The 25939-nt window shown below is 57.3% G+C and overlaps 1 protein-coding gene across 1 annotated transcript in view; it reads right to left on the bottom strand.

The window, feature by feature from the left end:
• The window catches only part of LOC119113452 (uncharacterized), a 94275-nt gene extending 84698 nt beyond the window's left edge, over positions 1-9577 (bottom strand). Inside the window, exons 1-5 of the mRNA XM_037237764.1 lie at positions 9421-9577; positions 8457-8570; positions 6429-6531; positions 741-850; positions 3-110 (exon numbers count right to left, since the gene is read on the bottom strand). Of these exons, the coding sequence (XP_037093659.1) occupies positions 3-110; positions 741-850; positions 6429-6531; positions 8457-8570; positions 9421-9487 (502 nt within the window). The 5' untranslated portion in view covers positions 9488-9577. The remainder of the gene's footprint in view (positions 1-2; positions 111-740; positions 851-6428; positions 6532-8456; positions 8571-9420) is intronic.
• Between the last annotated feature and the right edge of the window lie 16362 nt (positions 9578-25939).

Below are 25939 nucleotides of genomic sequence, written 5' to 3'. Positions count from 1 at the left end.
ACCGGCCACGGTGGTGCGTCGACAGCCGAACCTGTCCACCAGCGAAGAGGCCACCGGTCCCAGCAGCAGCGGCAGCGCCAGGAATATGCTGCCCAGCCAGGAGGTGGTGCCTGCCGCGGCGCGCACAGTCACGCCCTGGCCGCCGGTCTGGTCAGCACGGCGCACCGAGACACACAACGCTGACCCGGCAGGTCACTGGGCAGCTCAAACGAGCACAGAGTACAGCGCCGGCGCTCACTGCGGACGTGTTCCCTACCCTGGTCACGGAAATACATCCGTTTTAGAATACTTGTAATAGAGCACAATACAAAAGACATCTTACTTGGCATGGTGTTATTCATCGACAGATGATTACCCCCTGGCACAAAGGAGAACACGATTTGCATAATAGATGTGCGCGATTACTATTTGGCGAAAGACAATTCGGCAACACACTCCACACCAAGCCATGCAAGCTCGGCACACCCTTTCCGTCCAGGCTGAACAGGTTTGGTGAAGGGTTTAAACATACTTCTGATCATTTTGGATTGAAGACCTTAACGTTGCGCACACTGATACAGAGCAACGGTAAAACAATACGGAGCAAGATCAATTTTGAAACATCGGCCACATTACAGGGCAACACGCATGCTACATGTGTGATTGGCGTGGCGTCACGTGTTCGGGGCGGCTAACGTACCGAGGCAGTCCACAGTGCCCAGCTGCCAGGCCGACGACGGACAAGGTTCCGCATCGCTCACTTTTGGAGGCGCCGAAATAGCGCAGAAACTCCACGAAGAACACGCCGAAGGAGAAGCAGATGCCGTCGGCGATCATGTTGATGGTGAAGGCGGCCACAACCACCACCCAGCTGTGGCCCAGAGTCGGCCGTCAGCAGAGGGAGGGGGAAGGGGTGGCTGGGCCGAGCGGCGGCGCCAAGCCACAGACTCGCCAGCGCTCCGCGCTTGACCACCGCGCGCGACACGCACACCCACAACATCCCCACTCACACCCACACCCACAACACCCACGCCACATGGAGAGCCGGCACCGCGGGTCCCGACACTTAGGAGCCCAGCAGCGGCAGGAGGCGAGCAATAGTACCACCACTGCTTTCCTCTGAGTCGATCCAGCGGGATTTGTAATGTGTCGAACAAAGATGTCTCAACACGCAAGTTTGATTCTAAGCAGGGGCAACCAAGAGGAGTGTTATGTCACCTTCGTGCAAAGAATGTGCAAGGCGCAGAAGGTGAATCATACAAAGATGGTGCACATAGGGGTAGTCAATCAGCATGCGACTGCCCACTAGCCGACCGATTTACCAAATTGCTCCGAATAATGTGAGCCGACATTTGGCGTTCACACAAGTCATTGGTGAGCCTCTGGTTACCAGTCATAGGGCTGCCAGCGTCCGCAGTCGTAACTCCAGGTGAGCAAGCGTGCTGTTTGACGAGTCTCGTGGGCCAGCGCCATGGTTAGTTGGCCAGATGCGTGTCAAGACGTCAGTATTTCATCCCGATGTGGGTGGAAGATTACTTTAGTTTATATAGTTATAAGGATTAAGTAAATGCTTGCTAGCACCCTGGCATTGCTTGTTGAGAACTTAAGAGCACAGGAGAGTCATGCAGTCAGATTCTACAAGCCACAGCGAGGCGAAACTGCAGACTATTTTGTTATTTTAGCCAAGACCCGAGATCGCTCTCGGTTGGAAAGAAGTAGTAGCAGGCTGTATTTCGTACAACTGGGACAGCTAGTGTCGTTGTGAACCGCGTGTGATGTTGGGTACAAATGGTTCACAAAGTACTCTTTTTCCACATAATTCGTCCACGTGGCCTTTCAAGTGATAAAGTTACTGGAATGTTAGGGGAAGGTTCTCAATGTGGAATTTATGTGCACCAATTGTTTGATGGAAGTCAGCTACATCTTGGAGATTGACAACCTTCTATCTTAAAAAACTGATCCTCAGCTGGTTGAGATATTCGAGATCATGCATGTCTCAGTCTTTTATCTTTTCTGGAAGGCGAAGACCCAATGCAGTTTTGCCGTCCGAAGGCGAAAAGGCCTCAGAGCCATCGGTTAACATCGCACTTTGCCTTCGGACGGCGAAATTGAGACGCATAAATTTCCCGCAAACAAGGCTAGAAAAGTCTTAACACGGAATAACTGGGGCGTTTTAGAGCTTGTGAGCAGTTTTCTGGCGAACGTGACACATCGATGATGATGATGATTTGGGGTTTTAGGGCGCGTCGACTGCTAAAGGTCATGCAGCGCCCATAACGTGACACATTGCTCCACCTATGATATGTTCCGTCTGATAATATCCGCTGCGTTAATGATGTGTGTGGCGTGCTTTTTGGTGCTATCCATCCTCACTCGTAGGTGCTCCCAATTAATTTTAGATGTATTGCAAATTGCTACATATCGCCCGTAAACGTGTTTGGTGCAATGAGACCCTGAAAACTAACGGAGATCCACACTGAAGTTCGGGATATCATTTCACTGGCAATGTTTTGAAACTCAATACAATATTTCACTTTGTCCCAATGGCTATGACGTCGGCATAGAGGGCACAGAATTGTTGACCTCATGTCGGGAGCATTATTAACATATGAGATGAAATAACTTTGCTCAGTATGAAGCACTGTGAGACACCCTATCACAACACTGGGTTCCTACTGCCTAATGTCATTTATTTTGAAACAATGACTTCAGCTTTTCAGACGAGATCTGAAAGATAGCCATGGTTTACCTAGCATTCTACAACTGTAATATTAATTTGGAAGAATGTTAGACAATACAGTACCACTTATTCGCCGCACGCCCAAATTGTTCCTCGCAAACTACTTCATCCAAGGACATATATCGTCGTGAAAATGCTGGCCTCTATGACAAATCTCCCATCCAAACACCGTTAGCTCACGGCAGCCACTGGCGCTTGAGCTCGGCCAGGCCACCTCTGACGGGACGGTCAACAGCCGTGACCTGGCGTGTGCTGTGTTGTTGGGCTGTCGGTGCCTCCCCTCTGGGTACGTCACCAGGCGGGCCTGCCAGCTGGCAGCGGCACGTGGGCGGCGCCCAGCGCGGCCGGAGCCGGTGTCGAGCCGACCCAAAACGGACACAGACAACGCCGTCATGACATCGCGTGATGCGAATAGGCTGCCTTGAGCCAGCGGCACAGCTGATTTCGACCGCGGTTCAGTGGCACACCTGACCTTGACCGTGGGCCAGCGGCACGCCTGATCTCGGCCGTGGGCCAGTGGCGCGCCTGACCTTGATTGTGGTCCAGTGACACCTGGCCTCGGCCGTGGGCCAGTGGCACACCCGACCTTGACCGCGGACCAGTGACACCTGACCTCGGCCGTGGGCCAGTGGCACACCTGACCTTGACCGTGGACCAGTGGCACGCCTGACCTTGACCGTGGGTAAGTGGCATACCTGACCTTGACCGTGGGGCAGTGGCACACCTGATCTTGACCGTGGGCCAGCAGCACACCTGATCTCGGCAGTGGGCCAGTGGCACACCTGACCTTGATCGTGGGCCAGTGGCACACCTGACCTCGCCATGGACCAGTGGCACACCTGACTTTGGCCGTGGACCAGTAGCACAACTGACCTTGACCGTGGGGCAGTGGCATACCTGACCTTGACCGTGGGCCAGTGGCACACCTGACCTTGACCGTGGGCCGGTGGCACACCTGACCTTGACCGTGGGCCAGCGGCACACCTGACCTTGACCGTGGGCTAGCGGACACGCTCACTGGGCAGCCTTCGGTTCGCCGTGCCTTGATAACATACGTTGGTCCGACCCAGCAGACGCTACATGATAATGCTGGATCTTTCGTGCGCAAACCCTGCGTTTGCTTGTACGCGCAGTTCTAATCCTTACTTCCATATACACTGCACTGTAACAACGGATGACAACTGCTCCCTATATAATCACCTCAAAACAAATGACCTGTTATAGCTGTGGCTCACTGTGAAAAGGGAACAGGAAAAATCGAGAAGGATCAGGAGCTAATTTTGAACTATGTTCAACGATTTCATTGTATTCTCGTTATACGGCTTCATTTTACACGATACAGTGCACAGTTTCAGAGGTTTCCACGCATCCTTGTAGTGCATCTGAGGCGGTTCTCGCCGCAGCGAGATCAGAACGAAGGTAAGCTGAGTAGCATTATCAACGTCTCCGCCAGTGGTCTGGATCTGTCGCCATACTCTGCCGTACAGGGGGCCAGCAAGTCATCCGGTACAGCGTGACCTTTAAGTTTGGAGTTACGTATCGCGCTCAGGCCGCGCTACACTGTCAACTGTAAACACCGCCTTTTGAGAGCGGGGTACGAGCATAATAACTGTCGAGTCCATCCCTTCCGCATGCGCCGCGTCAACAGCTGTGAACAACGCGTGTCGTTATAAGGCTTCTCCGTGTTGGGCGCCGCGCTCTGCGTGTCCCCAGCTGGGCGGGCGCCCAGCCGTGCACGAGCGGCGCCGCCGCGGCCGGCCACCTGTGTGACCCGGGGGCGGTCGCGGGACAGGTGCGGAACAGCCGGCCGGCAGTGTCGGGCGGCCGGGCGCCGGCGCGGCGCGGTCACGCGCGCCTCCTGACCAGATGATTGGGCGTCGGGGAGGGGTACGCCGGCCTGCGCGGGGCGACTGACCGCAGCGCAGCCGGTGAGAGGTGCTCCTCTCCTTCCACCGGGAGGTGCTCCTTTCCCTCGAACGAGAGGTGCTCCTTTCCCTCCGTCGGAAGGTACCTCTTGTCTTCCACCGGGCGGTCCCCTCCCCTCCACCGAAAGGTGCTCCTCTCCCTCCACCGAGAGGTGCTCCTCTCCCTCCACCGAGAGGTGCTCCTCTCCCTTCACCAAGAGGTGCTCTTCTCCATACACCGAGAGGTGTTCCTCTCCGTCCACCGAGAGGCGCTCCTTTCCCTTCACCGAGAGGTGCTCCTCTCCCTCCACCGAGACGTGCTCCTCTCCTTCACCGAGAGGTGCTCATCTCCGTACACAGAAGTCCTTTCTCTCCAACGATAGATCCTCGTCTTCCATTCCCAGAGCTCTTCTCCCCTCTATCGAGCGTTTTGACATTTTGCAGGTAATCTTTAGTTTTAATCATCATTTATCATTTACCATTACGTCATACCATCGTATCATACCATAATTTACCCAAGACTGTTTTACCTTTTTCAGCAGCATATTAGGAAATCGCATGATTGCAACGAAAAGGCTAAAAGTAAAATGCAACATCACAATAGGGGCATAAACATTTATTAACTTTGGTGCAAGCCAATTTCTTTTTGTGTGCAACATACTTCAGCGTTCACCTAATGCTTAGTGGCAATGCAACACACTAGCAATAGATGAGCGCGTAAGCGAAGACTTCTAAACCTTGCATGTCTCCGGCCAACTTTCATCACTGGCCTACAAAGTCGATTTTTATACACTTTTTATGCAATGTCGATGTCCATTCGCAGCTCTGTTAATGCACATCAAACATGTTTTATCAGCGGGAGCATGTGCCCCTGTGTCTCCTCCATGAATGAACGACTGGCAATTGGCATTCCGGTGGCAAGCATTTCAAGAGAGAAAACAAAATTACATCGGCCGAGGTATTTTTGAAAAAAGAAATGTGTTAGAAGACGATATGTGCTCACTCTGTAATTTAGAACTTGAAAATATCGTGTATTCGGGTTGGGATGTCCCAAAGTTCAAAGATTCATGCAACGAACAAACGACGAATCGTTTAGAACTTTCATAATTAGAAACAACAGCGTGCCATAACTGCTTCAACGTCGTTTTTCCAAGAGGTCTGGCGCGCCTGGGAGCCATGGTGACTGCCTTAGCCAAACTTGTACTATACAAATATCAACTGAAAAGAATTAAATCATTTATTTGCCACCTTATCAAACAGATCACGGCGGCAGAGGTGGAACACCTTAAGCGCGATGAAATGTAAATACATAAATCATATCACTGCATTTTCAAATGCATAAGGACGTAAAACATAATGCACGAGGACGTAAAATATAATGAACGAAAACGCAACGATATAAGCACAGACACCAAGGCACAAAAACACAAAACAGCAGAATACCCGCGCACGTCACAGCAAATCCCACGCTAACAAAGGCGTTTAAACACATACTGCAGCAAGCTTCATCCTTGTAAAATCAAACAGTGTGAGCTTATGCAGATTGTTTACACGCAGAATGTAGTGTGTGTGCTTGCATGCTTATGTGATGGGTAAATGCGTTCTCATAATAAAATAGCCCTTCAGCTTCCGGAGCCACTTCGCTCAGTCCTTGGTGCCTGTGAGGGCCAACGTACGCTGTTGGTTCAGTGCGTCCAGCGGCAGTGTGATGGGGCTGTGATGAGCGCCCAACGCCCGCCGCCCGCCGGCTGCTCCGGCCGGCAGCGAGTATTCCCGCGCGGCCCTCCCGAGCAGCGGGCACTCACCCCCAGCCGCCGTCGGGCGCGTGCCGCTCCAGCGTCACGCACTCGTCGTCGGGCGAGGTGGAGTCGCTCAGGTGGGAGGAGGACGAGGCGGTCCGGCGCCGACCTGGAACAGGTCAGGCCGGCGCAGGTCACCGGTGACGTCACAGCACCCGTGGGTAGCCCGCCGGCCCCAGACCGCACCTCGCCAGTCGGCTCCGGTCGCAGCCAGGCCGCATCACTGTGCACGCACGACGTGTACTTCCCCCAGATGGCAGGATGGGCTCATGTGCTCCTCGTCTCTGTGTGTAGCGTTCAAGGGGCCGCGCCAATATGAGCGCAACAGCTTACAGTGATAAGCTCCGCCACGGTGCGCGTTGAGCTGGTCGTGGCGCGCGCCACGGTGGACAGGGAACGGCATACACCACCGGCAGCCTCGCGCCACACGTCATGCGGGGTTCCGTACCCCGTCACACGACAGTGACACGGGGTCCCGTCACACGACAGTGACACGCGGGTCCCGTGTCCCGTCTCGTGTCCCGTCATACGGCAGTGACACGCGCGTCCCGTACCCGTCACACGACAGTGATACGGGGTCCCGTCACACGACACTGACACGGGGTCCCGTACCCCGTCACACGACAGTGACACGCGGGTCACCGTGTCCCGTCACATAACAGTGATACCGGGGTCCCGCCACGACAGTGACACGCGGATCCGTATCCCGTCACACGGCAGCGACACGCGGATCCGTACCCCGTCACACGGCAGTGACACGCAGATCCGTACCCCGTCACACGGCAGTGACACGCGGATCCGTACCCCGTCACACGACAGTGACACACAGATCCGTACCCCGTCGCACGGCAGTGACACGCGGATCCGTACCCCGTCACACGGCAGTGACGCGCGGATCCGTACCCCGTCACACGACAGTGACACGCGGATCCGTACCCCGTCACACGGCAGTGACACGGGGGTCCGTACCCGTCACACGACAGTGACACGCGGATCGTACCCGGCAGTCCACGGGGGTCCCGTGTCCCGTCACACGGCGGTGACATGGGGTCCCGTCACACGGCAGTGACACGCGGGTCCCGTGTCCCGTCTCGTGTCCAGTCACACGACAGTGACACGCGGGTCCCGTGTCCCGTCTCGTGTCCAGTCACACGACAGTGACACGCGCGTCCCGTGCTCCGTCACACGGCGGTGACACGGGGTCCCGTACCCGCCACACGACAATGACGGGCTTCAATCGTCACAGGCGAAATCGATACAATTGTGATTCCGGCTATACTGTTATGCATCCAGCCAAAGATAGACGACCCGACCGGCCCAGGGAGTGGCTGATGCAATGCTCTGGAATCCGCGCAAAACTGCGGTGCAGAACCATCGGCATGGCGTGCCAGGCCTGTTAGAAATGTTACTGGTGGAATGAAGCAGGTTGGACATATATTTAAGGAGTGACAAGGAAATCATGGACGCCCAATATAGTCTATGACGAAGGCGTCAAGAAGATCAATGCGTCTGGCTTTTTCTTTTGCGACTTCAACTTGAGCATTTCACAGCAATTTAACGTCATTACTGTCGTTAGAAATTGTGGTAAGGAGCACATAACATTGCAAAAGTATATCGAAAGCTTCCATTTGACAACTTGTCGCCCTCATGTCCTGTACAGCCAACACGATGCATTCAGGAAAGAACGTCTCACACATGGACGACAAAGCGGCCATGTGTGAGACGACAAGGCTGGCTGTCCCACTTGACTACATTTCAACGCAAATTAACAGATGTTATATGATGAAAGTTTGCGATGTAATGATTCCCCAGCTACGATCTTTTACTTTCTCATAGCCTGTTCTGCCGTCCAAAGACAAAAACCCTAAGTCTTTAGTTAACGTAGCACATAAGCCTTTTAGCCTTTCGGACGCCAGTATTCATCAGGGAAAATAGCCAGGGCCATTCCATTTGGCTTGGACCAGTGATGTCAACCCTGGAGCTCGGCCCCAAACTGCATTTGGGTACCGTCACCAGCGTCGCCCTGCGACTGACCTCGCTTGGGTCGGGCGGGCGCAGCGGCGGCGATCTTGAACCTGACCTGCGGCGTGCCGCCGGGGCTGGCCGAGCGCTCGGCCGGACTCGGCGGTGCCAACGGTCCGGGCCACGCTGCGGCACGCGCGCAGCCTTGTGAGGAGACAGCGCAGCACGAACAGTGCAGACGGCGGGGAGGACTGAAACACCGTTCGGCCGGACTCCGCGCTGCCAACGGTCCGGGCCACGCTGCGGCACGCGCGCAGCCGTGCGAGGGGACAGCGCAGCACGAACAACAGTGCGGGGAGGACTGGGACACATGTGGAGAGCAGGCCCGTACACTGACAGAGGGGGTGGCATGTCAACTGAGGGTTTGGAGTACTGGAACACCGACATAGGGTTGGTAGGACAGACTGGCACGAGGCAATACGCACACACACACAAACACACAGAGACTAACAATGGGGAGGCTGCGAACGAGACCGCAACTACTCACGCAGGTACACCAGAGGTGTAAGGGAGCACGGTCAACGAGCGAAACAGGGGATCCGAGCACCGACCGACATGGGCCTGAATTACTGCAGCGGGGTGAGAGGAGAGAACAGAGCACCAACAGCGGATGAAGGAGAACACAAAGGTGTGTAAGAAAAGCGACTGGACAATCAGCAGACACAGTGCAAGAGGGGGTAATCGGGACCAGTAGTCGCATACGGAAGGCTGAAACGTTCAACGGATGCCCGAGGGAGAGGCAACTGTGACGACAGCAAAGGGACAAAGATTAATCGGTGCGCAAAGGCGCAAACTCTGACTGTGAAACGCACAAGAAAAGAGCCGACACATGTCAGCATGAGACGATGCATGCAAATCATCACGCATGAAGCACAACCGACGAGAACACAATGGCACTTGCTCCATCGGATGTCTGTGTCTTGTCTGCCTGTGCGACTGGCCGCCCCCGGGCGCTGAGGACAAGGAGGACACCTACCCTTGAGCGAGCTCTTGGCGCCCCCGTTGGCGGCGGCCTGCACCGGAGAGTCCGGGCACTGCTCCATGGCGCGCCGGCGCGGCTCACGAGCCGGGCAGGTACCAGCGGGGCCAGCAGGTTAGCAGGGATGAGCAAGGCCTGCAGCAGGTCAGCAGGGCCTCCAACAGGTCGGCAGCAGGACCTCCAGCGGGTCGGCAGGGCCTCCAGAAGGTTAACAGCAGTGCCTCCAGAGGGCCAGCAGGGCCTCCAGAAGGTCACGCAGACCTTCAAAGGGTCAGGAAAGCCTCCAGCAGGTCTGTAGGGCCTCCAGCAGACCGGACGGACCTCCAGCAGCAGGTCTTCTGAGGCTGACAGCGGCGACCGTCAGCGGACGCTCCCGAGGGCAACGCGGCGTTCACACGTCATCACGGACTGGCCTTCAGGGCCGTGCGGCCCGGCGGCCGTAGGCGCCCGGCGGGGGTCAGCCGCCGCCGCCCGCTCCCACCCCGCTGCGCTCCGAGGGCGCCGCGCTCACCGACACCGGTGCGCGTCACACGCGCGCCGCTCGCGAGACCACCGACCGTGGCACTTGCTTATCACCGGAGCTGACATTCGCCATGGCCAACGCGCCCGTCGGGCGCCACGGCCGCGGAAACTGCGCTCTAAAGGCCACGTCGGTGCGGCGGCCGGGCCGCCCGGTCTCCGTCGGCGCCACAGCTGCACTCTAAAAACCCTAAACAGCCAGCCGTAGGTGCCAGCTTGTCCGGACCTGGCCCAGCAGCGCCGCCGGACGGTGTCCCTGCCGCCCCGGCTCTGGCGAGTACTGGCGCTGGCTGGATGAGACGCGCGGCCGGCTGCGTGTGACGTCACTCAGTGGGCGGGGCGAGATGACGGTCGCAGCAGACGTCACCATACTCGGGTCACGGCATCAGAGGTCACCACCTGCAGGGCAACCGCATAGGTGTGAGGGGCGTGCATGCATACACAACATGCCCATGTACTGCACGTGTTATACAAGGTTGTCGATATATGTACATCTGCATGTATATCAAACGTAATGCCAACACAATACATGGTTCATCGCTGGCTCGTGCCCGAAAAAGTCGGCGCCCCAATAACACAAATATGTCCACTTCAGCACTCATATATCAGATTGGCTTAAATCGGATACAACTGCACACAAGGTTTGGCATACGCCAAAGCGCGGGGGGCTGCCAACTCAGCGAGCAGAAAACGCCTGATAGGCAAACCCTTGCGCTGCCCGCCCCGCGACCAGTCTTTTTGTGGTGATCGGTCATTCAAGTCGGGTCACCGCTTCATTCAGAACCGACGAGGTCGGGTGGCTGTAACCAGCCGTGCGCACGTGCCAGTGACCCGCGGTCAGCGACTCGCCATCAGCGGCTCGCCATCAGCGACTCGCCATCAGCGACTCGCCATCAGCGACTCACCGTCAGCGACTCGCCATCAGCGACTCGCCATCAGCGACTCGCCGTCAGTGACTCGCCATCAGCGACCCACCGTCAGCGGCTTGCCGTCAGCGACTCAGTACACGGCAGCGCCCTGATCTCGCCGGGGAGTCCCCGCGTTCCACAATCGGCGTGACGTCAGCGAATGCTTGCCCAATCAGCGAATGCTTGCCCCCCCCCCCATCCCCTCTTCGCCAGACGCGGCGGGACTCGCCCGGGGCCGCGCGCCCGCTCCCTCGCGTGGGGGGCGGCGAATACTGCGGATGTCGCACAGCAGTTCCGCAGCACGACGGCGGCGAGACGCTATCACTACCGGCTGCGAGCCGGACACACCTGTCGCTGGGATCGGCCGGGACGTGTCCATAGACCGGGCTGACTGTGCCGCTGGAAGGGCCTGACTGCGCCCCTTGGTCGGGCTGACTGTGCCCCCGAACTGGGTCGACTGCGCCCCAGTACCGGGCTGACTGTGCCCCTCAGTCAAGCTGACTGTGCCCCTCAGTCAAGCTGACTGTGCCCTTCAGTCAAGCTGACTGCACCCCCTGGCCGGTCCAGCCGCGCCCCTCGGTCGGGCTGGCTGCGCCCCTCGGTCACGTAGCTGCGCCCCTCGGTCGGGCTGGCTGCGCCCCTCGGTCGGGCTCACTGCGCCCTTCGGCCGGTCTGACTGCCACTCGGCCGTGACTGCGCCCCTCGGCCCGCCCCGCTCCATACAACACGGCTATCGGTCGGACTTTGAGCCGGCCGACGCCATCAAGTCCGCCGGGCCCAGCGCAGCCAGTTCAGTACTGTCGGAGCGACTCCGTGTGCCAGCCGCTCAGTGCGCGGCTGCCTGTGAGCGAACAGCGCACCCGACAGCAGCTGCTTGCCGACGACGGACAGCAGCTGCTCGCTGACGGCAGATAGCAGCTACTCGCTGACGGCGGACGGCATATTCTCCCTGGACACCAGCCTCGAGTGGACAAGCCGCCAGGTGGATAACCGCCCCGGGCGAGCCGGGCGTGCACGGCCGCGCGTGCAGACGAGCCTCTGTCGGAGGACGGGCGCCAAGTGGCGCCATCAGCTGCAGACTAACTGCCCAACCCTTCGGTCGCCATGCTGTGGCAGGCGGCGGCGGCGGCGGCGGCGGCGGCGGCGGCAGCGCTGCTGCTGCTCTGCCGGTGGCTCGTGGCCTTCAGCCGTCGAAGACCGCAGCGCATGTTCGCCGTGTACACGCAGCCGGACGCCTCCTTCTACCCGAAGATGGCCGCGTTCTGGCTGCTGCTGCGCCTGCGCCGACTGTGGGGGTCCCCCGGCGACGGCGGCGAGCAGGCCGGCTACGGCGTGGGCTCGCGCGCCTCCGCCGCCGACATGGAGCGCGTGCAGCCGCTGGCCGAGGCGCCCCAGAGCCTGGACGCCGTGCTGATCCAGGGCGCCGACGGCGCCGGCGCCTGGCTGGTGGCGGCGATGGCGCGCCGGCCCCACGGGGTGCTGAACGTGATCGGCATCGTCTCGCTGCCAGGCGTGGGCACGCTGCTGCTGCCGCGCCACCCGGACACCACGCTGTTCGGCGGCGAGACGGCGCACGCCGGCGGCGGCTTCTCCTTACGCTGTATGGAGCCGATGCGCCGCTGGAAGCTCGACTTCACCGGCCAGATGCGCGTCAGCGAGAGCGGCGCGCTGGTGGACGTGACGCTCGACCTGACGTACACCTCCGACCTGGCGCACTTCGACTTCGACACGGACATGGCGCCGCTGGCGGTGGCGCGTGCCATGGCGCGCGAGCCTTGGAGCCGCGAGTTCTTCGCGCGGCTGCGCGACGCCCACCAGACGCACTACGAGCAGATCGGCACGACGGAGGGCACAGTGACCGTCGACGGCCGGCAGCACGCGCTGCGCGTCACCGGCATGCGCGACCATAGCTACGCACGCTGCCGCGACTGGACGCGCCTCCACCGCTACGGCCTGCACACGCTGATCGTGGAGGACGGCACCCGCGCGCAGGTCGGCGTCGTCTCGCAGCCGTACTCGTTCTCGCGGATCGAGCTCGGGTACGTGTACCGGCCGGACGGCTCGCTGCACGCGCTGGAGTGGTGCGACCTCGAGCTGGGCTACCACGGCGAGCAGGGCGCCGAGCCGCGCGACTACGGCTTCAGCTTCGGCGCCGGCGGCCGCACCTACCGCGTGCTGGTCAAGGTGGAGGAGAGCCACACGGTGTTCATCGGCTGGAGGTGGGAGGCGCGCGTGCTGGAGCGCCGCTGCACGTACCGGGTCAACGGGGTGGCGGCGCACGGCGTGTCCGAGTGGTACTACCGGCACCGGGGCGGTAGGCCGGCGGAGTACGCAGCCGATGACCCCGCCTGGGCGCGGGACATCGAGAAGTGATCCTAACCCCGACCCCAAGATATCGAGAAGTGATGCTGACTTGAAATTAGTCCGAGATACACCAAAAAGTGACGCCAATCCGCCGAGGGAGGTCAGACCGGGGCCTGAGGCTGGCGGAGGTCGCCGACCGGAGAGGTTCCGATACAGCGCCGGCGGTCGCTGTCAGGAGTCGCTGGCCGAAGTACTTCAAGCATGCTTGAGCTTTCGCTATCAAGCCCCGCCGTGTTACCGCACCGCACTACAGTTTATCTATCACATTGCGAAGTAGCGTGACGCAGCGAAGCGCCGCGCATGCGCAGGAGCCACCGCCGTGTATCCTTGGTGGGACGACCGTGTTAAGGTCCGGAGATTAATGCCGCATTTAAGACGCAGGCGGCTGTTTACGCGAACGCGACAGGCGTAACCCCGATGTCAATAAAGCGAGCGTTGCCAAGACCCACAACATTCGTTGCTCTGCCACTTGGGTGTTTCGTGTAAGTAGCCGATGTACCGAAACCTTACACCGCCACGAAGGCTCAGCTGTCACAGACAAATCGGGAAAGTCGCATGTTTGACTTCTGGTGCATTTAGGCGAAAGTCTTGGTGGAACCATGTCGCACCACGCGCTGATACTTATCTGCACGAAGAAAGCTGAAAGAAACTTCTAGTTGAAAAAACAGTAGTTTTCACTTCAAATCTTCTGTTCGATCGACCTGTTTGCAGAGCATCCTTCAGACAGAGCCAATCACAGCGATAGGCGCAACTCCGATGTCAATAAAGCGACCGATCAAGGCTGGTCGCTTGACCCATCCCCCCCCCCCCCTCCTGCCAAAACATCCCCCACAAACGCCAGGAGTGTAGCTGGGGAAGATAGCGGCACGGCCTCTTGTCCCCCACACCCATCCCCACACGCACGCAACGTATGTTCATTGAATTGGCGGATATTGTGACCAGTGTTCCACCCTGCGTCCGTGCATGACTGCGCCCTGGCCGATCCGTACCGGCGGTGCGAGGGTGCCCGCCCGGTCCGCCCATCCGGCTGTTGCCAGCTGGGGTCGCGCCCAGCGCTCCGCCCTGCGTCCGCGCGTGTGCGCACCCTGGCCGATCCGTACCGACGGCGCGAGGGTGCCCGCCCGCTCCGCCCATCCGGCCGTTGCCAGCCGGAACGGTGCGGCGCCCGCACGACACAAGCCTGCCGCCACACGACACCGGGTCCGTGACCTCCGCCAAGCCAGCTGAGCACCCGGCCGGCCCGGATCGCTGCACGGTCCGCCGGCCGTGCTGCAGCCTCCCTCAGCACGGCCGCCGCCGACGCCGGTCCTGAGCCATGGGGAGGGGCGGCGGCAGGCCCCAGATTAGGGTCTGCGCTCGGGAGAGGACCGTGCATCTCAAGGGCGTCCGCTGTCAGCGTCACAGCCTCTCACAAGACGCAGGCTGCTCTGGCGGCGGGCACATAAGCAGCTTCACAAGGTTACACTTGCCAGCGGTGCAGCGCCGGCACTGCCGTCAGACACCGCTGACGTTGCGCGTGGAAGACCGCGCGTCATATCCCACAGCCTGCAGCCGGCTTCACGAGACTGAGGCGTCTGCCTGGGCGGACGGTCTGAGGGTCCGTGACCCCTTGCCTGGACGGATGGTCGGAGGGTCTGTGTCCCCCCCCCCCGCCTAGCCGGACACTCAGAGGGTCCGTGACCCCCTGCCTGACCGGACCGTCAGAGGGTCCGTGACTCTCCTGCCTGGGCGGATGGTCAGACGGTCCGTGACTTCCTGCCTGACCGGACCGTCAGAGGGTCCGTGAGCCCCTGTCTAGGTGGATGGTCAGAGGGTCCGTGTCTCCCTCCCTGGCGGACAGTCAGAGGGTCCGTGACCCCCCGGCCCCGGCGAACGGTCAGAGGGTCCGTGACCCCTGGCTGGCCGAACGGTCACAGGGTATGTGACCCCCTGTCTGACCGGGTGGCCGTAGTCCATGATCCTCTGCATGGATGGGGGGGGGGGGCGTGCCGTCGGGACCGGCACATAACCGGTCACCAGACCGGCTGGCCTCGGCTGCCGTCGCTGCAGTACGGCCCCATCTTCACCACCCTGCATACGTCAATAAATCGGTCACCGCGCCAACAGAGCCGACACGAACACGAAGCCGTGCACCCGCTGAAGAATAACAACCGAGCGCAGGCGGTGAAGAATTCCAACGTGAGCGGCCTCACATGGACCGGTCACCTGGCCATCCGCCAGACCAATGGCGACTCGTGTCAGCAGTTGCCATGACGACGGTAGCCAGCCGGGCACGGGGCCCAGTCCCTCCCAGCGGGGTTGCCGGCCAGCCGTCAGAACAGCCACACTGGCAACGAGCTGGCGGTCGTTCACGGTGGTCTCCCGTGGCGGGCTATTGCCGGCCGTGAAAGGGGTTGGAGTGTCGCGCGCGAGGCGAGGGGGACGCCAGGAACACGAGCGCAGGGAACACCGGGGAACACCGAGGAACACCGGGGAACGCAGCTATCAATCGGCGGCTTTCACGGGATTTCTCATCCAGTGAAATTGTATCCAGGAGGCCGGAGAGGACAGCGAAGGTGCGATGCGTGGGTTGAACTGAGGCGTACGGGGAGTATAAATACCAGTCTTACCGATCCGTCCGGGTCTACCGTCTGGATCAGCCCGATGGTTCTTGCGGCATGATCGTGACTTCATACAGATGACGGATATACCGAACTACAAGCCAGATACGCGCGATATGCTGGATCCGAGTGCTATAAAACAAATAGCGCAGCTCAAGGCGATCGTCAGCTGACGAGTGCATAAGCCGTGCTTGCGAGGCACAACGGCCGTTGAAAGGCGACGGTATGGCAACATCAAGCGGACGGATTGCCAACACAATACGAAAGCCAGCCAGCACAATGCGGTGCAGCAGAGCCCAGGTGTGGCGAGGTCATGTAGTGTGTACCCGGGACCGGCGGCGCCCAGGCCTCCCTGACGGCCGGCCGTCGTCACGTGCCGTTTGTTGTGTTTGGCCGGTCCGTGCTCAGCACGCCGCCAGTGGAGCGGCAGCAGCGCTCCGCGCCGCTCGCTGGGCGCAGAAAGCACGGCACAGCCGGCACCGGCGGTATCGCCGCACAAAGGCCCTTGTATTGGCACGCGCCCCGTGGCAGGTTAAATGCGTGCTTCTGTCGAGGACATTCCGACCCCCCCCCCCCCCCCACCCTTCCTCAGATATCAAACGCTAGCAGACCTAGAGACCACAAATGCACGAGTTAGACTAGGCAGGACTCTATGTGAACTGGTTGGGTGCAATTGTTATGTCGGTGTGTCGTGACTTTCGGATCAGTTGCAGTAAAACAAGGTCAAACTCAAAATCAGTGTCGGAAGTACCTTCAGACCTTCTCATGCAGCCGCTTTTAACTTCGATAACTTTTCCAAGCAAAGGACAGCCAGGATCATTTCACGTTAGACCTTATTTCACCTCTTGGTGAATGTTTCAAAAAACCGGACCACTTGTATTTTGAATTTTACGTTAGAATTTGCATTAAAATCTTAGGATCAAGAGCTTTCCGATATGGTAAGTTCCCCAAATGAAAAGGCTCATTAAGGTACCTTCAGGTCAGTGAACTCCAATGATCATCGTAAGAAAAACTTAAGGAAGGTGGTGACGTGTTAGTGATCCTGCAACTTGGTAATGAACATAAAACAACACAGGAGACAAGTTTTACAGCAAAACAACTGTCTTTTTCGCCTTTGACCTGAATGACCCTCACTGGTGACCCAAAGGCGATAGAATTACTAGTAATACGTTTCAATTGTTAAGCCGCCAAAAAAGCTATCTTAAAAATGTATGTATTCATCTGAAGTCATGGTGTAAGATTAGTTTAAAGGTCGTCCACAAAATTGGCTTTGCTGGCTGTCCTAGCTTGACACTGACCCACTATTGATCACAGAGGTGGAAATGCGTACAGGCGTAACAGGCATTTTTGGGTAACAGACATTTGTAATCGTCTACAGCTGAGCAGTTTTGGGTCTCACTACGCCGCGCCGTTCAGAACTCATTTGGGAAAACAGTCAGAGAAATGGCATTGGCCCCCATCTCCACAGCTGCACACCATCACACGCCACACCATCACACACCACACCATCACAAGTCACCATTCATCGTTATGGGCCGGAGCGCGATAACAGGTGCTGCATAAGGTTACGCTCCGGGACATGGGAGCTCAAGTGGGATTGAGTGGGATTGAGCAGGGGCTTAAGGTGCAGCTAAGAGCCCTCCTCAGTGCACGAGCAAGCGCCTCAGCCAGCCGACGGGGAGCGTGACGGTACAACACGGACCGCCCTTCCAGCCGGCCGTCTGCCCGCACATATCCAACAGCTCGCGTAAAGTGCGGACGCGGAAACACCCTACAGGAGCGACCGGAACTCAGCAGCTTATTCACGTTCCACCGGAGCAGGCTTTTCCACCGGAGCCGGTCCCGGTCCGCCCTAACACCACTTTGCCCTGGTCCCAGTCTGCCTAGCACTAGTCTGTCCCAGTCCAAGCCTGCCCCGGCACCAGTCTGTTCCGGTCCCAGTCTGTCAAGCATCAGCCTGACCCGGTCCCAGTCTACCCAGGCACCAGTCTATCCCAGCCCTAGTCTGCCCGATCCCAGTCTGTCCGGTCCCAGACTGGCCCAGTCCCAGTTTGTCCAGTCCCAGTCTGGCGCCGTCCCAGTCTGGCCCGGCCCCAGTCTGTCCCGCCCCAGTCTAGCCCCGTCCCAGTCTGGCACCGCCTCAGTCTGGCCTGGTCCCAGTCTGGCTCGGCTCCAGTCTGGCCCGGTCCCAGCCTGGCCGACCCCACACGGTGTCGTGCGCGTCGGGACGAGTGGCCGTCGTGTGGCGACACGGCGCGCCCGTCCGTCCGGTACCCGTCGGCACGCGGGCGGCCGCCCGCTGACGGCGGGGCGCGGGCTGCACGGGACGACGGCCGGCCGCACGGCCACAGCTGGCACCCGGCCGCTCTCCCCCTCTCCCTCCCTCTCGTGGACCCGCACAGGGGATCAATGAGAGACGTGTTGGTGATCGTGCATTGTTCGCCTGGTCGTGGTCTTTAACCATGCTTGACACCACACCTATTCCTACATGCTTGCAAGGTACCGTACTTTCTTGCCTCGCCACCTGTTTTCTCCGCATCTCCACGACAACGTGACAGATGCATTACTGGCCACCAAAATATGCAGTGGCGCCATCTAGCCAGTGCATTATAAGGATTATGTTTGTGATAAGACTGTCATGACTCTGAACCAGAATGGAGGGGGGAGGGGGGGGGGGGCATTAAAGCGTGCAGTGGCGTGGAGCAACGCGGGGTATTCAGCGACTCTGCGACGGCTCGGACGACCATACGTCAAAATTCGCCCGCTGACCCGGTTACCGGGTCAGCGGATGTGCCTATAGGTGAGAAAGCATAGATGCAACGGGAATGGAGGCACATAGAAGGACAGGTGAACTTTTAGTATGCAGAGCTGATTAAGGGAGCTGGCGGGGCACAAAGTGTCTCTCCTCTCCACCAGCTTAGTTCGCAAAACCACATTAGAGCTGCCCCGATCATGGGCTGTGGTGACAGCGAAATACAGTCTAGATCCTTTGGAGACTGTCGATCAGGATTCTACGGGCGCAGTAGTTCCGGTAGGACGCTACTCGCATAAACACGTCTATACTCTATACAGTCAGCTTTGCAAGAATAAATGCAGTTAGGAAGTATCCACATGAAATTTGAAGAAACCACCCTTAAATGCATGCGGTCGCCACGTCGTTGAGGTCCAGTCCAGCGCCAGTTTCAACACAGCTTCGGCTTGCCACCTCGGTCGCCAGAGCGCCCCTGATCCAGGTTGGCCGGCAATCGACTGGTCTCCTTTTAACACAACCAGGCCCAATGAGCCGAAGGATACAATAGATGTCATGGGTAAATGGATGGCGCAGACGGTAGCTGCGATTTCCACCGTCTGCTGCGGGAGCCGCTGCTGTGGGGACCACTGTGGGGACCGCCGTGGGGATGGCAGCTGCTGTGAGGACCGCTGTGGGGACGGCAGCTGCTGTGGGGACCGCTGTGGGGACGGCAACTGCTGCGGGGATCGCTGTGCGGACGACAGCTACTGTGGGGGCCGCTTTGGGGACGGCAGCTGCTGTGGGGGCCGCTGTGGGTACCGCTGTGGGGACCACCGTGGGATGGCAGCTGCTGTGAGGACCGCTGTGGGGACGGCAGCTGCTGTGGGGACCGCTGCGGGGATGGCAGCTGCTGTGGGGACTGCTGTGGGGACGGCAGCTGCTGCGGGGGCCGCTGCGGGGATGGCAGCTGCTGTGGGGGCTGCTGTGGGGACCGCTGTGGGGATGGCAGCTGTTGTGGGAACCACTGTGTGGACCGCTACTGTGGGAACCGTTGCGAGAACCGTTGTGGAGACCGCTTGAGTGTGTCGAGGAGGTGTCTGCATTAACAGCCGTCTACTGTCCGTCTCTGCTGCGCGCCGGGTCGGGCCTCGAGGGTGCTGGTACACGACCAGCAGCGCAGCAACGGCACGTCTACAGTGCTGAAAGTGGTATCAGCAGAGGAGAATTGGAAAAAGGCTGCAAGATTGATCAGCTGCAGGGATCTGTAGAATAAGTCAGCTGCAGATAAGGGCGTGCATAGAGATGTACCATTTGGAAGCAAGGCTGAGCACTGAAGCATGACTGGAACTAGGTAATGATTTCCATCAGAATAATGAGTAGTGACAGGCCAAAAATAGCTTACATCCAGATTACATGTGAACCAAGAATGTATGACATAAATTCAAACCACACCATAAATGGTAGGTTTTAGAGGTAGAAGCAAGTAATGTGACATGGTTATGTATACACTAAAGAGCCGGCCCCATCTTTGAGTTAACACACATAGACGGGGGCATGACAAGATGCATAGATATCAGTCAATACATTGCACTGTGGTCAATGCCACACCTGGTTTTTAAGCACAGCATATGCTAGGAAATGAAAAAAACATGCTAGCAATGATGACCATTGAGTTGCAATGCAATAATTTCATATCCAGCAAAAAATGGCCCAGCATAATAATCCAACACTTAAATAATTTTAGTAGACCTTCTCTGCCCTTAATCTATCCGAATGCAAGTCACAATGCAGCTCCATTGTTCATAGCCTAAAGAGAAGATGTTGCAGACTTTATCAATCATACAGCTTTGATTACTTGTCTCCAGGGTTTTTACTTCCTCAAAGGCATAGCCTGCAGCTTCAATTCATTGATTTGACCCTAAATCTGACAGCATTTTGCTCCTTTATCTCAGACCTTTGCACTCCAACAGACAGGAAAGTTTCCAACACCAAAGAATTGAGGCACTTGCTTGAGCTCAGCAAGAGTAACAGTAGCTTTTATGAAACTGTGTGCAGTTTGGCCTAATCTCCCTTGTGGTGTGGAATGGATCATCTCTGTTTAAATTACAAGTCATGCAAATACTTTATACAATATTTTATGTTGACATCATCTGGCATGACACTTTTGAGAATCTCCAGTAATTTCTCTGATGTGGCCATTGTAAAGTGCATTAAGATTTGTCATCTAACTTGAATGCAACCTTGAATGCCAAGTGTGGGTCAACCCATGAATGAAAAGAAGTGTTTAAGTCCAAGGAACTGGTCAATGACATTCAGTCAGCCCAAAACAGCACTTTGAGTTAATGCTTACACATCTGTATCATGCCCTCCCAATGTGCATCATGTCATTTTTGCCTGGAGCATTCTCTCTACACTGCAATTGTGTTGCCATATTTGCATCCAACACAGCACAAACATAAAGTACAATATGGTGGTGCCATAAGGGCACCATTTTAGTCCAAACAACCATAAACTTAAGACAATGTCACAGGCTGTAGCTCTCTTAAATATGTTCTAGTGTTGAACTTGTAAGATTTTGTGTTCCTTTGTTTATTAGTGCTTCAGCACATGCCAAACAGCTGTTTTTATCAGTTTTCTAATTACATGAAGGTAAACAAATCCAGGAAAAGTAGATTAAGTTCTCTATAGCTAAGCTAGACCTTCTCACGCTTACCACCTAAGACACTCAACCATGTAACATTTTGTGGTTCAGATGAGTACCAAAAACCCATGCATTCCTTTTCATAACGAATGCGGAAGCCATGGAAAGCATAACAGACAATCAGTAACTGAAGGCACCAAAACTGTTCTAAGAACCGCACCTTTGCTCCCAGGACCCCAGCACCTCGCCAGCCTTGAGCTCACCGCTGCATCACCCCTGACATCAGCAACTGGCAATCGCCGCGCACAATGCAAACTTCTAGTGATTGCTTTTGAGTCTCGGCCAATCTTGCAAATCTGGCGCACAACAAAACTTCACGGGGAAGCGGCGCAGCAGACGATGCGCAATCCCTTGTCATAGGTGGCAGCATGCGTTCACAAAATATAATATAGGTGGCGATACATTCTAGGAGTGAAGTGGTGTGTAGCCTGGTCTCCCATACCTCCATCCCATTGCACATCGGAATAATATATGGCACCGTTACCGTCATAATATCGGTCTGTCGCACACGTTCCGTGGCATCGTCCGTTACCGCCCGCCGCCTGCCGCCCGCGCCGGTCGTAAATCGTCGTGCCATGTTCCTCTAACCCTAAACAGCCGTTGTTCTGAAATCAGAAAAGTTAGTGCCAAAGTTAGTTAGTTAGTGCCTTAAGTTAGTTAGTGTCTACAGCTTTGGCGTCAAAACACGTCCAATAGATGCCATCATGGGCTACTGAAAATTTTGGCGTGATTACATAACATACTGGAGAGGTTTTCTCGAAATACATTAGGGGTTGTATCAAACTCGTATCAGGGCGGGAGTTAATTAGAATAGTATTAAATGCAAAGCGGAGGTTTGCCTGTCAAAACTAAGAGAGATTTCGAAAAGAGACGTAAGCTATCTGGTCTGGGCACACTGAGGTGTTGCCACGCTTGCTGAGGGCTAGCCTCAAGTTTGTACCTGGTGAATAGTGTTAAAGCATTCGGTGTTGTCAGTAGTACAGTCGAGAGCATAGAGGGTGCGTTCAGCGATTTTGTTACATGTTCGTGGGAACCGAGGACCAGGCCTGAAGGGGCGGAGGCCGGGCCTCAGGGACCGGGGGCCGGACCTGAGTGGCCGGGGGCCGGGCCTGAGGGGCTGGGGACCAGGCCGAGGATCGGACCCGGGACCGGGGACCGAGACAGTGCTGAGGCGCACCTCGGAGCGGCTGGCTCCGACCCGCGCCGGGGTTCAGTGCGTGGGGTAGTTGGAAGCCCACTCTCCGCGTCGGGGACGGGGCAGGGCGTGTCGGGCGTGTGCCTCCGCCGCTGTGGGTCAAGCGCAGGTCTCTACGAGAGTAGGAGGAGCTCTTTCCCGTGTGTTGGGCAGGGTAGCGCGCTGCCTGTCGCGCAATTTGGCCTGCTGCGCACGCCAGACAGGGCAAGCCTTGCGGTCACATGTCGGATGGGGCCCACCGCACGTGACGCCGCGCGGCATGACAGCAGTGCAGCCACGTGGAGCGGGTTGTTCCGCGCACACACTGCACAGTGGGGTGCGAGTACGGCAGGCCCCGGGCCGAATGCCTGAGCCTTTGGCACCCCCGGAAGTGCTGAGGTCCCAAAATCTATAGTTTTAAAGGGACCCGGGTGCATCACCAGATGATATGCAGCGGCAGCTGGGTACAACAACGCTTGATTCTTAGGAGGGGTTTGGTCCAAGCTCGGAGCGGCGGAACGGCCGATGGTTATTCTTCACGAAGGATATTCGCTTCCTCCATAGCCGGATGGCGTGGCGAGTACGCTACAGCCTACCCAGCGCTGAAGTCTATCCGCCAGAACACCCCGCGCACTATCAATAAATCTCTGGACTCCTAGGAGCACTCGGGCCTGGTGCGCCGAACGCACTTGGAACAGAAGGCCGTCAAATGGTTTGGTGCCCGCCACCTCACCCAACGACCCAGCAACCCTCAATTTCACGCCTTATTGCGAAGAGTATAAAGTGATCCACGTGATTTTCCGTAGCCGTGGCGGAAGAGCAAAAAGCTGGGGACGTCCGGGGGCTCCGTCAATGGAGGGTGAGAGAGGGGGGGGACCGGACTCTACGACAGCCCGGGCTCGCATCAGGAAAAATGGGAGGGGGCACACGCTTCTCCAACGGCGAGGGTCAGGAGGGTCAGGCTGGGTCAGGAGATACGTGGCTGGATGGGCTTTTGTGCTTGTGAAGCAGAAGACTGGCAAGTGTGGGCTTAAGGCCTAGCAACAGCAATGAAGCTGGAGATGTGTATGTGTGGCTTACGAAGCGGCAAAGGCGAAGGCAAACAGCACACAATGGCACAAACCTCGCTGAAAAACGTGAAAACCGACGCAAAACTGGGGCAAAGATACCGTAGTTCTCGCAGATGAACACACCAGAAAATCACCAAGGATGAAACAAATGGATTACCAAATCTCAAACTATCCCCCCCCCCTCGTGAAAGACTTCTGAAGAAAGATGAATGGTGTCTCTGTGCCAGTTGTTGGCCCTCTGCGGCAATTAAGGGTCTTTGTGCGTCAATGAGGGCCTCTGCGTCCATCCGGAACCAATTTCCCGGGTCAGAAGGCCTCCCACGTTAGGTACGGAAGCAATGCAAGATGTATTCCTCTAAGGGCCTCCGGACCGACCAAGGAATCTCGCCTCCTTGTCGCCAGAATGGTAGTTGACAGGCACTTTTCGCTAGAACAGAATGGCCCTTCAGTCACTGAGAGAGTATGGTGCTATGCCTCTAGCGTTCTACCGACGGGGCCCATTTCCCGGAAAAGGCAAGCGGTCTCCTATGTGTTCAACATGGTGGATCGAAATGGGGACAAAACTGAAAAACCTACATTCGTTTGCCTGGGAACCCCCATTCATTTTCAAAATGAGCAAGTGAGACAGAACGCATAAGCCAGTTTTGAGGCCGCGGACGCTGTCCACTGCAGATGGCATGCGCCTGGCGCCTAGCGAGTGAGAACGGCCGTCGTGAAATTATGTTTCCGAAAGTCCTTTTTTTTAAATGAGCACCATTCAAATATTAGACTAGACTGCTATTTCACCTTTATAAATTTGAGGCTATCATTTGCGCAGGTTAGCTTGACTGTGACAGCCCCGGATACTGGTGGCAACGACGCAGATTTATACAGAGGCGGTGGCGAAGCAAATCTTGAAATACGCAGCGGCGAGGCAGACCCTGGCACTGCCGGTGACGACGCGGACCCTGACACGGCCAGTGATAACGCAGACAGTGACACCGCCGGTGATGACGCGGACCCTGACTCTGCCGGTGACGACGCGGACTCTAACACTGCCGGTGACTAGGCAGACCCAGACACCTCCGGTGACGAGGCGGACCCTGACACTGTCGGTGACGAGGCAGACCCTGACACTGTCGGTGACGAGGCGGACCCTGACACTGCCGGTGACGAGGCGGACCCTGACACCTCCGGTGACGAGGCGGACCCTGACTCTGCCGACGACAAGGCAGGAGGTGACCGGGCGGACCCTGACACTTCCGGTGACAAGGCTGACTCTCACACTGCCGATGACAAGGCAGGAGGTGACGAGGCGGACCCTGACACTTCGGGTGATGAGGCTGACCCGAACACTGGAGGTGGCACTGTCGCCCCGGACATTGGAGCTGGCGCAGCACGCAAACCACATAATAATGCTGCCCGGACATGTGACACTGGTGACGCACGCCTTGAAACCGGACACCGATGACGTAGACAGCGGTCACTACGTGGCAGATTCGGGTGATGATCATGACGAGGCAGACCTGGTCCTCAGAAGCGGCGTGGTGGGCCCGGCACCATGGCACACTGGGGCTGGTCCGGTCACTGTCGGTGGATCGACAGACCGGGGCCTTAGAGGCGCCCCAGTAGGCCCGGAATGTCATCTGGGGAATGGTAACCAGAGCCAGGAGATGATTTCAATCGTCCTTTTCACGCTGCCGGCCCACGCATCGCTGCTTTATTCGCAGCTGGAAACACACCTTCCTCCCTCCGAGACCTCCATACGTCACCACGGCGGGCCTGTGGTTACAGCCTGTCATCGTCCCTGAGCTGTCATTGGCGGTGTGCCAGTTACCCCCTGGTTGCCGTTGAACATGGCTATGGGCCATTGTAATCTTAGATGTATTGCAATGTAAATCACACAATTAAATTTCGAGCTTCAAACATCGTTATGTACGCTGTCGACACCACGCTTACGCGTACCGTCCTCCACATAAGCAAGGCTCTCGGGAAACGCAAATGTTGATATTTCGTCATGTATCCATTTGTATCACATAAAAAGTGTGGAAATTGTGTGGGCACTCAGCTGTCATCGTATCACGCCTCGTCCCATTAGCAAACTCATGGTATGCATACCAGCAATGCCATTCGACAGAGGACGTCCTGATCGACGCTCTCGAATGTGTCACGCGCCGCATCAACGTTGAATATTCCGCCGCCCTGCGTCCATCGACCTCCATCGCGCCTTTGACAGCTTCGGGGATAGTGTCCTGATCATGTTGAAGAAGGAGCGATCCCAGGTGGTTCGGGAGGTGCCTCCTTGGCCAGCAGTAGGTGATGAGATATGGCTCCTTATCACTGCCAGTGTCTTACGGGGACACTAAGGGTTCATGGCCGACCCAAATCTCTTCAGTATTTTCACAAACGGCCAAGTGTTTCACGTATGTCTTGCATCATGTGCCGATGACGCCTAACTGCTAGACTCTAC

This window comes from Pollicipes pollicipes, unplaced genomic scaffold, assembly GCF_011947565.3.
Source record: "Pollicipes pollicipes isolate AB1234 unplaced genomic scaffold, Ppol_2.1 Scaffold_7262;HRSCAF=8765_pilon_pilon_pilon, whole genome shotgun sequence".
NCBI classification, from domain to species: domain Eukaryota; kingdom Metazoa; phylum Arthropoda; class Thecostraca; order Pollicipedomorpha; family Pollicipedidae; genus Pollicipes; species Pollicipes pollicipes.
This window is presented reverse-complemented; position numbering and strand designations above follow the sequence as displayed.